The sequence below is a fragment of the Moschus berezovskii genome, chromosome 11 (assembly GCF_049115385.1).
Source record: "Moschus berezovskii isolate FMDL1 chromosome 11, NW_MosBer_1.0, whole genome shotgun sequence".
In the NCBI taxonomy this organism is placed as follows: domain Eukaryota; kingdom Metazoa; phylum Chordata; class Mammalia; order Artiodactyla; family Moschidae; genus Moschus; species Moschus berezovskii.
The window spans coordinates 75,763,927-75,778,218 of record NC_142470.1 but is presented as its reverse complement, the minus strand read 5'-3'; the positions used below and the strand labels follow the sequence as shown (position 1 = coordinate 75,778,218).

At 37.2% G+C, this 14,292-nt stretch overlaps 1 protein-coding gene and 1 pseudogene across 4 annotated transcripts in view; both read right to left on the bottom strand.

The window, feature by feature from the left end:
- Positions 1-1,481: 1,481 nt before the first annotated feature.
- LOC148776201 (neurexin-1-beta) overlaps positions 1,482-14,292 on the bottom strand; it is a 795,940-nt gene continuing 783,129 nt past the window's right edge. For all 4 annotated transcript variants that reach the window (XM_088841488.1, XM_088841485.1, XM_088841486.1 and 1 more), the window contains one exon: positions 1,482-4,811. In XM_088841488.1, coding sequence (XP_088697614.1) covers positions 4,504-4,811 — 308 coding nt within the window. In that variant the 3' untranslated portion in view covers positions 1,482-4,503. The remainder of the gene's footprint in view (positions 4,812-14,292) is intronic.
- LOC148776203 (U6 spliceosomal RNA) lies at positions 6,396-6,492 on the bottom strand (annotated as a pseudogene).

The following is a 14,292-nucleotide window of genomic DNA, read 5'->3' as shown; positions in this document are numbered from 1 at the left end:
TGTTTGAGGGAGGCTTTACTGTGCATTATAAGTGGTTTACCAGCATCCTCAGTCTCCACCCTGTATGTGTGTGTAGCACTTCCCACCCGTCAAGTCAACCAACTCAGTATCCCCTCTTCCCTACTCAACCCAGCTAAGAAGCATTGTTTAGAAGGCAGTCCCTTGAGGCATGCCTAATAGTTTTCCTAGTGAACATATTTTCACTAAATGTGTCTAAAACTTTCAATGATTTTGTGTCAGAGGACTGCCAGTGAGAGATGCAAGATAAAAATTTATCTCAGCTGTCCAGTATTCAATACAATTGAACTGAATACAGTCAATACTGCATAACTCAATACAGTGAATTTCTCATGGATAGATTTAGAGCCTACATTTAAGCTAAATAATCAATTTTATAAGTACAAATGAAATTTGTCTTGGAAAGAAATCTGATGATGGCAGTTGATTGCAAATTCATTATAGTTGAAATAACTACTGTAAGATTTTTCTCTAAAAAATTAAAACTCCAAATGTTAGTATTATAGAGAATAAAGTTCAAATCAAGGAAGGTGATAAACTCATTGCAATCTGGTCTTAAAAACACTATGCTAGGGACTTCCCTGGTGGTCCATTGGCTAAGATTCCTTGCTTTCAGCACAGGGGGCCCAGGTTTGATTCCTGGTAGGAAACCAGATCTCACATGCCACAAGTAAAACTCTCACAAACCGCAACTAAAGTTCCCTCAGGCCATAACTAAAGATCCTGCATGCTGCAACTAAGACCCAGTGAAGCCAAATAAATAAATATATTAAAAAACAGACAGCCCCTCCCCAATATGGTCATTTCTATATCACATTTTGAGAAGAACAGAGGTTCAAGAGAAGAGTATTAAGATTATGAGAACTTAAGCATCCATATAATTTAAGTAACAGTCAAGGGAAACTAGAAGGTTAAGACTGAAGAAGAGAAAACCCTGGCGAGCATGGAAGGGGGAATGACAATATTGGAAAGGTTGTCATGTGGAATATGGGGTACTTTCTGTTTTGCACAATTAGAACCGACTAGTGGAAGCTGTAAGAACTTAGAAGTATGGAATCACAACTAAGTAAATTCAATCACAAATTTACTTAACCAGAACTATATTACTTTTTGTGGAAAAAAACCACATTTATGAAATCAGCACTTTCATGTTGTTTTCAGCTAGTTCCAGGAGTTTGTGGTTTCACGCACAGCAAGATGAAAAAGATGTAAACAAAGGTATATTTAGTGGCTACATCTTTAAGTGTATTAGTGTAGTGGTGCTTAATTTAATGAATATTAAAATCCAGAAAACACAGGGTTGGTAGTTTTCCTCTGCTTGTCTAAGGATGGGTTTTCCTTTCAAATGCAGTCTTCTTTATGCTGCCACTTTGTCTCCAAAGGGTGTCGCAATTACTTTTAAAAAATCAATAAAACCACCATTGTATTAAGAAATATTTTATTAACAAAAGAGTAAATTCCACTTGCTTAGCATTTCCAATAATGGATAAGTTGGCCTTGCAACAGCAAAACAAAACAAAACAAAACCCTTAGATACCCAATCACACAAAGCACTAGAAGGGTAGGGTCACGTGGCCTTTCTTTGATGTCTTAGGGATTGACCACCTCACGCATTATTGTAGTGTTTGTTTTTTGTTTTTTTTTTTTAAAAAAGGCAACACATAACATGGATTAAAAAAGAAGCATACTCAATCAGAAAAGTTACAGTCGAGAGATATAATCAAATTTATGCCAGGTAGTGTGAAATCCTCTATTAACTGCCAACTACACATGGAACCCTGATACATTTGGTATGAAGATACTTGGGATTTCATTCATGCCTTTTCTCTCCCTAGCTTGTGTTCTTCTCTTTTCTTTGTCCATTCACAAAGAAAGAAGAAAACAAGAAAAAAATTTGCTAGATTTCTTGTAGGCCATTACATTGGAAATATTTTTACCAGCAATATTGCATGAAATTTTAAAATTTATGCTGGAAAGAAACACTGAAATCAATTCCAAACAACGTGCTTCAGAGATATACTGCTTAAAAATACCATTATTTCAGTTATTTTCAATCACAATTTAGAATCTTTCCGGATGGAAGCTAGTTCAAGTTCAGTAGATCAAATGGAAAAGCAACTGTTTCTTTCAAACCTCAAGATGTAAATGAGTGGTTTTATATTTACCTTCTGTTTCACTGGCTTTCCCTGAGTAAGACTGGATGAGAGGAAAACAGCAACTACAAAGAAATTTATGGATTCTTTAACCTGGCAAATTAAAAAAGAAGAAAATCTGAAACACAAGTAATCGATACTAAATTTTATTTTCATACTTCTACTTTCTGGGTCATGAAAAGCCTTTAGGACTTTTCATATATGACAATTACTTGGCAACCATAGATGGTGGTGATTTGCTATGAATTATACATATATCTAAGGTGCTGTATGTCTATAATCCAGGCCACTTCTTGGCTTTTTTCATCAACTGAAGTATCACAAAAGATGTTTTGCATTTTTTTGCCTTTTCTGATTAAAGCAAATTGTAAAATTATTCTTCTCTTCTATAAAATCTAATATTCTTTTAGGAGATGTTAAAGTAATGCAACCAATTTTTACTGAGACATCACCTTCCAATCTAATATTGCATTTCCTTTGCATTGCCTTCTCAGACTAATAATTTATTGCTATGAACATCATTGAAACAATATGCAAAACAAGCGTATAATCTATATGTTTCCACTACTTAATGTGTGTTAAACTAAAGCTATATTTAATGATATATATGTAAAACCAGAAAAGTTAAATTATAGTCAACAGATAATTATTTTCTTAAATGGATAGTAATATAGAATCAAAAATTATTGAAAATACTTTTTTAGTTGAGAAAGTGTTTACTTTCCAAAAATGTTTATCATGCACATCAGGTTCAGAGACTATATATATATAATTTTATTGGAAACAGTTTTCAATTGTAGCAGCCAGGGTTAAGGTATAGATCAATCAATTTTGCTTCTGCAACCTTCCCATTTAATGGTTCATATTCATGCAGCAATATACCAGTGATAGTTTACTTGATAAGAAAAGACTCCATTTCTTTAGGGACTAAAATCTTCTGGAAGTTTCCCGGGAGCATATCTCAGTGAAGCAAATCACCCCATTTGTCATCAATATCTTGGCACAACTATCTTCCTTCCTGCTTTTCAATTTGTCAGTAAATATTTTCTTTATATGTACGTTTGGGTCTTCCATCCTATCTGATGAATTCCTCTGGATTTGTGTGTGTGTGTGTGCGTGCACATATCTGTGATCATGAATGGGAATATATGTGGGAAATGTATTTGGGGGGGTAAAGAAGATTATAAAATACATATGTATATAGTTTGCCTAATCCACACCTTTCATACAAATACTAAAACTTAATTGCAACAGAATGAAGGCTGTACATAAAAAAAAAAGTAGCTGAGTCTCTTTATATACATTCATACATATCTTCCTTAGAATAAACACCACATTCTAATTCTAAAAAAAATTTAATTGTGGCAATTTATAATGGTGGCAAAAAAAAAAAACCCTGAAATAATTGCTGATCTGATTTCATAAAACTCCCTATAGTTAGCAACACTTATAACATTGAATTTACCAAAAAGGGCTGAAGAGCAGAGATATAGTTTGCATTTTCTATACAACAGGCTATAAAACATCACTTATCACAGTCCAGAAAGCACACAGAGATGGATTTTATATAAACATATGTAATAACATATTAAGCGTGCATGAAAATTTCCCAATGATTGCATCTATACCTTCTTGTTTATTTTTTGTTGTTGTTTCTGTTTTGAAATTTTAGTGTGAAAATGTGCCTTATCTTTCACATTGTTGAAAATAAGGCCTCTGTACTTTCTTTCTTTCCCTCACAACCAAAAGGGGCTTTTTGAACGTGTTCCTACACAAGTCTTCAAAAAAGTCAGCACTTTTTTTCAAGTGCGGGTTCATTTCAGCCAGTGTTCCAGTTGTGCCAGGCGGTGAGCTCGGAAAAGGTTTACAGGTGGAGTCACTCAAAATGACAGTCTTCTCTGGCCATCAGACTGATTTCTCAGGAAAGCGCTAGCACTTTGGCTAAATCTGGGATCATAGGTAGCTTCTTCTTCTGTGTTGTGTTTTGTGTTGTTTTTGTGTTGTGCCTCCCGATGTTGTAATACTCCTTTGCTTTATGAATGCATGTGGTCATCACTGTCTTTTAGAAATGTTCCAGCAACATAAAGACAGGCAGAGTAAATTAAAACACTGTGGATGTTAAGGAATTTATTGGCCCCTGTTTTTTTTTTTTTGGAGAAACAAGAGCATGAGATACTTGTTTTTATTTTTTAAAAACAGTCTTTCCTTCCTGATTGCATTCCCTGTCTTCTTTTGTATGTGCTTCATAAAAAGGAAAGTAAATAAGTTTATATTATGTCTCGGATAAAATGAAGACTATTTCTATACAAGGGTCCTTTTTCAGATCTTGGGCTCAGACGTAATACTCCTTATCCTTGTTCTTCTTGTTTTTGTTGGCGCTTTTCGCACTGCTGGGTTGTTTCTCCTTTACAACAGCCCCATTGGACTGTGCTGAGTTACTGATGTAGTTTCGACTCTCGTCCACGTGGTACGAGCCTTCATCCCGGTTTCTGTACTTGTACATGGCATAGAGAAGGATGAGGATGCATAGGGCGGCAGCGGCTACAATCCCCACGACCATGCCCGTGGTGCTGCTGGACTCCCGAATCACTTCCGCTGAGCCTGGGTATGGTTCTCTCCCACCTGCCCGTGTTGGGTTGGCTGTAGGAAAGAGGGTGAGAAAAAACACCGAGTGATTATGGAGTTTCCCGAATGTCAGAGAGTCACATTTACCATCTATTTTCATGCCTAATGGATAGTGCCTGTGCCTGCTGCTCTTGAAAAAGGATACTGAAGCTAGTAAGCGTAGTGATGCCTACACCTGTAGTCACTAAAAACTAGGGACTATGAACTATACCATCGAGAGAGCGATCTGTAACCATCTTTTCTTTTTCACAGATCACTTTTGTTAATAGGGTGTTGTAAGTGTAGCTCCAAATTAGCTCCATGTAGTTCTAAAGGGCCATATTGATGTGTTAGGTGAAAAGCAATAAATTCAACATGGAAAATAAAAGTATAGCATCATAATGACGGTATAATATTAGAGAATAATCATTCTAAGAATCAAATTACTGTTGATACAGACTGCTTATGGCTAACTCTTGACTGAAAAAGGATAGCTAAATTTAGGATTACTTCAAAAATCACATTGCCTCCTATTGCAATGAATAGAGTATTGAACAATAAGATAAAACAGGCATTTTGAAGAGTCAAAATAACAATAAAAGTGTTATTTTAGTCACAATTTTTGGAAATTAATTTTATCTATTATACTCTATATACTATACTCCAACTGTGGAATATAGTTGCTTTACAATGTTGTGTTTCTACTGCACAGCAAGTGAACCAGTTTTATATATACATATATCTCCTCTTTTTTGGATTTCCTTCCCATTTAGGTCACCACAGAGCAATGAATAGAGCTCCCTGTCTTATACAGTAGGTTCTTATATTTTATATGTTTTATCAGTAGTATATTTACTTCAATCCCAATCTCCCGAGTCATCCCACTTCCTCCTATCGCCCTTGGTATCCATACATTTGTTCTCTATGTCTGGGTCTCCATTTCTGCTTTGCAAATATCATCATTTATGCCATTTTACTATATTCCTCATATACACATTAATATACAATACTTGTTTTTCTATGACTTACTTCACTCTGTATGACAGTCGCTAGGTTCATCCATGTCTCTACAAATGATTCAGTTTTGTTCCTTTTTATGGATGAGTAATATTCCACTGTGTACATGAACCACATCTTCTTTATCCACTCCCATGCTGATGAATATTTAGGTTCTTCCATGTCCTGGCTATTGTAAATAGTGCTGCTGTGAACACTGGGGCACACACGTCTTTTTGAATTATGGTTTTCTCTGAGTAAATGCCCAGTAGTGGGATTGCTGGGTCATATAGTAGTTCTATTTTTACTTTCTTAAAGAACCTCCATACTGTTCTCCATAGTGGCTGTATCAATTTACATTCTCACCAACAATGCAAGAGGATTCTCTTTTCTCCACACCCTCTCCAGAATGTATTGTTTGTAGATTTTTTGATGATGATCATTCTGACAGGTGCACTTTTGATATGCATTTCTCTAATAATTAGTGATGTTGAATTGAGTATCTTTTCATGTGTTTGTTGGCCATCTGTATGTCTTCTTTGGAGAAATGTCTATTTAGGTCTTCTGCCCAAATTTTTATTGGGTTGTTTATTTTTTTGAGATTGAGCTGTATGGGATGTTTGTAAAAATATGGAAGGCTTCATGAATTTGTGTCATCCCTGGGGTCCTACTAATCTCTGTATCGTTCCAATTTTAGTATATGTGCTGCGGAAGTGAGCATTACTCACAATTGTACAAACTAAAATAGAACTGGTTTCCTTTGCTGTTGAAGGTTTATCTGTTTACCTAAATATATATGTATATTATTCATTTACTGGCAGTGGTTGAGTGATCACCACGACCAAGTTTGAGAGGAGAAAGTAAGGAAATATTTTTATATACTTTAAAGACTATCTAGAATGATTTTGACTCAAAATTCAGTACCTAGCAGATGATCATAAATAAAGGGCTGACTGCCTCACTTTTATTCAATTGATAAAACCCTCATTCTGCCTTTCCAAAGTATAAAGTTCTTCCTTGGGTACAAGAAGTGGATTGCAGGTGGCATTCATATTTTTCTCCAAGGCTTAGTCAGTCACTGAAATTAACCACAGATAGGGAGAAAATAAACCTTGATAGTATATTAAAAAGCAGAGACATTACTTTGCCAACCAAGGTCCGTCTAGTCAAGGCAATGGTTTTTCCCGTGGTCATGTATGGATGTGAGAGTTGGACTGTGAAGAAAGCTGATCGCCGAAGAATTGGTGCTTTTGAACTGTGGTGTTGGAGAAGACTCTTGAGAGTCCCTTATACTGCAAGGAGATCCAACCAGTCTATTCTAAAGGAGATCAATCCTGGATGTTCATTGGAGGGACTGATGCTAAAGCTGAAACTGCAATACTTTGGCCACCTCATGCGACGAGTTGACTCACTGGAAAAGACTCTGATGCTGGGAAAGGTTGGGGGCGGGAGGAGAAGGGGACGACAGAGAATGAGATGGCTGGATGGCATCACCGACTCTGTGGACATGAGTTTGAGTGTACTCCGGGAGTTGGTGATGGACAGGGAGGCCTGGCGTGCTGTGATTCATGGGGTCGCGGAGAGTCGGACACGACTGAGCGACTGAACTGAACTGAGGGAGAAAAAGTCCTGGGGTTTAGCTTGCAGATTTGGAGGAGAGGGGAGCGGTTCTCTTCCTTTACCTTATAAACTTATTTAAAACAATTTAGGAGAGAAGGAACTGTAGAGAGGTAGTATTCTATCCGATCTCTGATCCCAGGTCAGGGTCTGTTTCCCTAAGGACTGTGTTTTCTCTCTTTCTCTGAATCTCCATCTTTTCCCTTGTCTTACAGAAAAAAGATAACTTTTCAGATGTAATGAATTAAAAATTCTATGATTTTCAAAATGATATTCTTTGTAAATTATGCAGAATGAATTTATATAATCTCAAAATTGCATAAATATTGAATATATGTATGTGTGTATATGTGGAAGGTTTTGTGTGTATATATACACACACCAGAAACTGAACATTTCATGAAGACTAAAATGGTACTTTTATTTCACTATTATTAGTAATTTTTAAAATATTTCTACAAAAGTCCCTATTAGCTATTGGGGATATTTATCCATCACTTAGCACCATACTGCTTTGTAATTCCATTTTCAAACATCACCAAGATTTCATCTGCCAAATGTGGGTTTCTTGCCGTCGCTTTCCTTTCCTTATCCAAATAAAGTCTTGCAGATATAGTCACTAACAAAGGAACAGCTTTCAAAGAGGCAATATGCTCTGGAGCTACAAAATGTAGTAGGTGAAACCTTTGTATGCCAAATGTATCCCCTGCTTGTTTTACAAAAGCGCATGTAATGTTGCCAAATTAAAACGCCTTGGAGTTGCTTCTGTGGCCAAGGCAGAAGGCGACGAAGACTATAATCCACAGCATTTGATTACAGGAAATTAATTTCCTCTCAAGAACAGAACCTATTGTGGGAACTCTGTCACTACCTGACAAACCAAAGGGAGCACTTTCTCTTTCAAATACCGTCATCTTTGCCAAAGTCTGCCAATTAGCTCAGCTGCTAACTTTCACTAAATGACAACTTTCTACTTGCTCATTTTGTGGAGCATTCTCTCACCATGGTGTCTCAAAAGCTGGAAAAGGGTTTTATTTAAACATTACCTAAATCATTTGCCCCACCTGATGGAATGCTTTCCTTTCAAACACATTTTCATAATTACCTCACTTTGTCTGTCAGAAATAAATGGGGAGAAGAGAGATAAAATCCTAATCATATAGTTCATGATAGTCAGACTTGAAAGTTTTAATGGAATGCTGCTGCTGCTGCTGCTAAGTCACTTCAGTCGTATCCGACTCTGTGTGACCCCATAGACGGAAGCCCACCAGGCTCCCCCGTCCCTGGGATTCTCCAGGCAAGAACACTGGAGTGGGTTGCCATTTCCTTCTCCAATGTGTGAAAGTGAAAAGTGAAAGTGAAGTCGTTCAGTCGTGTCTGACCCTTAGCGACCCCACGGACTGCAGCCTACCAGGCTCCTCCATCCATGGGATTTTCTAGGCAATAGTACTGGAGTGGCTTGCCATTGCCTTCTCCTTAATGGAATGCAGGGTTTACATTTTCTTTTCTTTTTTAGAAAAGATATTTAATTCAGCTGTGCTGGGTCTTACTTGCAGTAGGCAGGATCTTTAGTTACTGCATGGCAGGATTTTTTTTTTTTTTAAGTTGGGGCCACAGAGAACTCTTAGTTGTGGCATGTGGGATCTAGTTCCTTGACCAGGGATCGAACCAGGGCCCTCTGCATTGGGAGCATGGAGTCTTACCCATTGGACCAAGAAGGAAGTCTCTACATTTTACATTTTCTAAACTAAGAATATATATGTACTTTTTTTTTTTTTCATTTAGGAGTAGGTATTGTAAATGGACTATCTTATCAGATAATTTTAATCTGATTTTTGTCTGTTCAAAAATTTCTGATATGTTTTCACAACTGTTGAAGGAGCACACCAAAACCAAATTGATGGTAAAACTAGAATGAGATGACAAAGACCAAAGCAAAAGCCTCAAATGCTTCCGCTTTGCCACAGAGCTATCTGAGAAGTGCCTCCCGATTAAGGAAAATACTTGTCTCTTTTGGAACTCCGGCCAAAATGTTGCTTCTCATGCAGTCCTGAAACAGCTCTGTAACCCATACATAAACAAGAATTCTAAATATCATGAAAATAGCCTACCAACCCCCTACCACAAACCCAATGATGAAACATTTTATTCCCCTTTTATCCTGATTCACATTGAAAATTAATAACCACCACAGGTATTATGATAGGTCTATTTGGAATATGCAGTTGCTTCCATATCTAATTGATTATTTAACAATGTTTTCTGCTTATGCTTCCAATCTGAAAGCTAAGTGATAATTTTCTTAATTTTTATGCTAAGATCACTTAAGTACTTACATGCTTAAGAGTTAATGGGACATCTCTCTCAGATGTACAAAAATGGTTAGAGAAATGTAAATATTTTTATGAATTATAAATGTGGTTTCCCTTATTGATGGTCATTAATGGTTTATTTTGATGATCACTGAAATAACTCTGAGGAATTTCCTATGAATTTAAATGTAGAGAATAGAATAAATGGCTAAAAAGGCTAGTGTTAGTTGCTCAGTCATGTTTGACTCTTTGTAGCTCATTAGGCTCCTCTATCCGTGGAATTCTTTGGGCAAGAATACTGGAATGGGTTGCCATTCCCTTCTCTGGGGGATCTTCCCGACCCAGGGATTGAACCCACATTGCAGGCAGATTATTTACTGTCTGAGCTACCAGGGAAGCCTAAAAAGGCTAAATACCTTCTTATATAAATTGGTTTAAAATATTTTATTAAAAAATACAGTCATTTCTTCACCATTCATAACAGTATGAAGAAAGAAATTTAATCAGAGACCTTCCCAAGCAATTGTATTTAACAACTTTGGTAGTTTGCATTCTCTTTATACTGAGTCGAGACATTATTTTTTAAAATCTACAATGTGTTTTTTTCTCAGTAGTGCTAAAAAACAAATAAATGAACTAAATTTTACTTTCTCATGGTCTCCCTTTCTTTGTTGCAGCAAATGATGAGAACACTTAAAAAACATGTAAAAGAGAATATGAGAGAGGCGCTAAAAGAATGGAATGGGTATAGATTAGCAAAAAGTCCCCAAATAGTCAAAAGTTAACTGGTTTGTAGGTAAAGCTAAGCTAACACAACCAACTCATTATATATGGGGGTCAGAGGAACAAGGAGCCCAGATCAATGGAAAACTTCAGTAGGACTGATGATGGGCAGTGAATAAGCCAAGGCATTTACATATTATTTGGTATAACTGGAAATGAACAAGTATTCAACTCCACTGGTGGCACACAGTTTGATTTGAGGATAGCTTGCTAGCAAAAAAAGAAGTAGATAAGATGAAATATCCTATGTGTTTATTCCCATATATCCCATTTTAATGACTCATAAAATAAAAGGCATCACGAATTACATATAGTTTATATGAACACTATACTGACAGATTATTTTACTTAAAACTTTCCCATGTAATTGTATCTTATGATTTAGTGAAGGGTGACAATCATCACATACCCCCCAGGAAACAGAATGGAAGTGCTAGTTCTCCTACATGTTGGGAAAGTGCACATGTACTCCTTAATGGCAAGAGGAAGACTTTTCATTTTTGCTGGTACTTTTGCATAAGTGACTCAAAAGTACTGGTTGTAGTGGCAAGGACACAAGGCTGTCACAAGGGTTATAACCTCTTTCATATAAGCCACTTCTCAGCCAAATGGCTAAGGGACTATTTCTGGGACTTGTGTAAAGATAGCGCTATCTTAAGGACAGATAAAAACTGATTTTTAACTCTCTCTCTCAAATATTCAGCAAGATCTGATGGTCTCTAATTTTCCACATGGTCTGTTTTGACCCAGATTATCAAAAATCCTAAAAGCTAGTTCTATGACTTTTCTCATTTTCCACTATCAAATCATTACTGTGGTTACTTAGAAAGACACTGTCTTTCAGGTGCTAGGACAGTTATTAACATATTTCCATATGATACCCCAAACCAGTTTTAGGTTACATCAGATAATAATTAACTGTGAAAATGCATAGTAAGTGCAAAAGACATATTCCAGGGCCTTGTGACATAAGAAGAATAATTGCATTTGTTGCTCTGCACAAAAAAATTAAAGTGAAATATTAAAAAATTTAACTTAGCCTTAACTTGCTGCATAGTTTTTTAAAACTACCACCCAAGAAAAAGAAATGGTCCTTTTTATTTTGACACAGTTCTTGGCACTGTATCTGTGAAAGAGTATTATTTCCCCAAATAGGAACTAATCTAGATCTAGTTGAGAAACACCATGGAACGAACAGGTTTATCAGATACAATAGGCTGTAAAACAGAGAGGACCCTGTGGTAAATCTCATTTCTCACTAGCTCCTTTGGTTGTCTGTTACCTACTCCATGCTCCTGCCTGCCTTCTCTCTTGCTGACTTCCTCCCCTTCCCTAGCTCTTCTCTGCATCCCTCTCTCAGCTCTTGATATCTTTCTAGATGGCCCCCAGAGAGCACAGTGATCCCCCCAAATGAAGAAGTAAATGAAGAAGAGCAGGCCAGCGAGGTCAGAACTCGGTCTTTTGAAGCTGGTGCCTCACTCAGCTGGGTGTTCGAGGAACAAAAGTTATTGCCAAGTTCCTGATTTCACACCACACTTTAAAACTGTCCCAACTGTCAAAAAAAAGTCTCAGTGTGATTGTTTCATTAAAATACAGTTTTGGTGCTTTATATAGGTCTGCTATACTTAAAGATTTAACTTCCTAAATTTGTTTACAGAATGAAATTCAATGTCTTATCAAATGAAATAATGTTTTATTATAATTAAATAGAAATTCGATTATGACGATGGTAAGATGAGCATGTTAGGCCATTCAGCTTTGCACCAGAGCCTGTCCTTACCAGTTTGCCAGTTTGTATCAGGTCTGGTCATAATCTTAGTCTTTACACAGGGGGAGAATGAAGCCCTCATGCTGCCTCTGAAAGATGATTCACAACTGAAGTTCTAAAATAACTCTTCATTTTGAAAGGTAAATTTTCAAACATTAATGAGTTTTTCCAAGGTTTCACTGTGCAGTGGAAAGAATCTAAAATCCATCTGAGGTTGGAAACAGAGCAATTAAATTAATTTTGTTATTAAAAAACAAAACTGCTCTTGATTTATGTTTTTACGTAATGTTTTACAAGAGAAACAATGCCTAAAGTCCTAATTCCTGTTACATAAAATGAGGTGGGTAGTGGAACCATGTATTTCACCAAGGCAATAACAATGTCATCAGATGCTCTTTTTATCACTCAAATTGGCAGTTTTATGAAAATATTTTGTATACTTGAGTGGTTCTTTCACTGTAATCTTATTGTGTTCATGCTATTTCCAAAGTTAGCTTTTCAGGGTGAGATTGTGGTTCCCAGGTCATTTGTATTGCTGGTTTTATTTCTTAAATATTCAGTTCAGTTCAGTCGCTCCGTTGTGTCCGATTCATTGTGCCCCATGGACTGCAGCACACCAGGCCTCCCTGTCCATCACCAACTCCTGGAGTTTATTCAGACTCATGTCCATTGAGCCAGTGATGCCATCCAACCATCTCATCCTCTGTCATCCCCTTCTCACCTGCCTTCAATCTTTCCCAGGATCAGGGTCTTTTCAAATGAGTCAGCTCTTTGCATCAGGTGGCCAAAATATTGGAGTTTCAGCTTCAACATCAGTCCTAACGAACATTCAGGACTGATTTCCTTTAGGATGGACTGGTTGGATCTCCTTGCAGTCCAAGGGACTCTCAAGAGTCTTCGCCAACACCACAGTTCAAAAGCATTAATTCTTTTGTGCTCAGCTTTCTTTGTAGTCCAACTCTCACATTCACACATGACCACTGGAAAAACCATAGCCTTGACTAGACAGACTTTGTTGAAAAAGTAATGTCTCTGCTTTTTAATATGCTGTCTAGGTTGGTCATAACTTTCCTTCCAAGGAGTAAGCATCTTTTAATTTCATGGCTGCAGTCACCATCTGCAGTGATTTTGGAGCCCCAAAAAATAAACTCTGCCACTGTTTCCACTGTTTCCCCAACTATTTGCCAGGAAGGGATGGGACCGGATGCCATGATCTTTGTTTTCTGAATGTTGAGCTTCAAGCCAACTTTTTCACTCTCCTCTTTCACTTTCATCAAGAGGCTCTTTAGTTCTTCTTCACTTTCTGACATAAGAGTGTTATCATCTGCATATCTGAGGTTATCGCTATTTCTCCCACAAATCTTGATTCCAGCTTGTGCTTCATCCAGCCAAGCATTTCGCATGATGTACTCTGCATAGAAGTTAAATAAGCAGGTGACCGTATACAGCCTTGACATACTCCTTTTCCTATTTGGAACCAGTCTGTTGTTCCAGGTCCAGTTCTAACTGTTGCTTCCTGACCTGCATACAGATTTCTCAGGAGGCAGGTCAGGTGGTCTGGTATTCCCATCTCTTTCCACAATTTATTGTGATCCACACAGTCAAAGGCTTTGGCATAGTCAATAAAGCAGAAATAGATGTTTTTCTGGAACTCTCTTGCTTTTTCAATGATCCAGCAGATGTTGGCAATTTGATCTCTGGTTCCTCTGCCTTTTCTAAAGCCAGCTTGAACATCTGGAAGTTCACGGTTCATGTATTACTGAAGCCTAGCTTGGAGAATTTTGTGCATTACTTTGCTAGCGTGTGAGATGAGTGCAACTGTGTGGTAGTTTGAGCATTCTTTAGCATTGCCTTTCCTAGAGATTGGATTGAAAACTGAAGTCCCGGGGCCACTGCTGCATTTTCCAAATTTGCTGGCATATTGAGTGCAGCACTTTCACAGCATAATCTTTCAGGATTTGAAATAGCTCAACTGGAATTCCATCACCTCCACCAGCTTTGTTCGTAGTGATGCTTTCTAAGGCCCACTTGACTTTACATT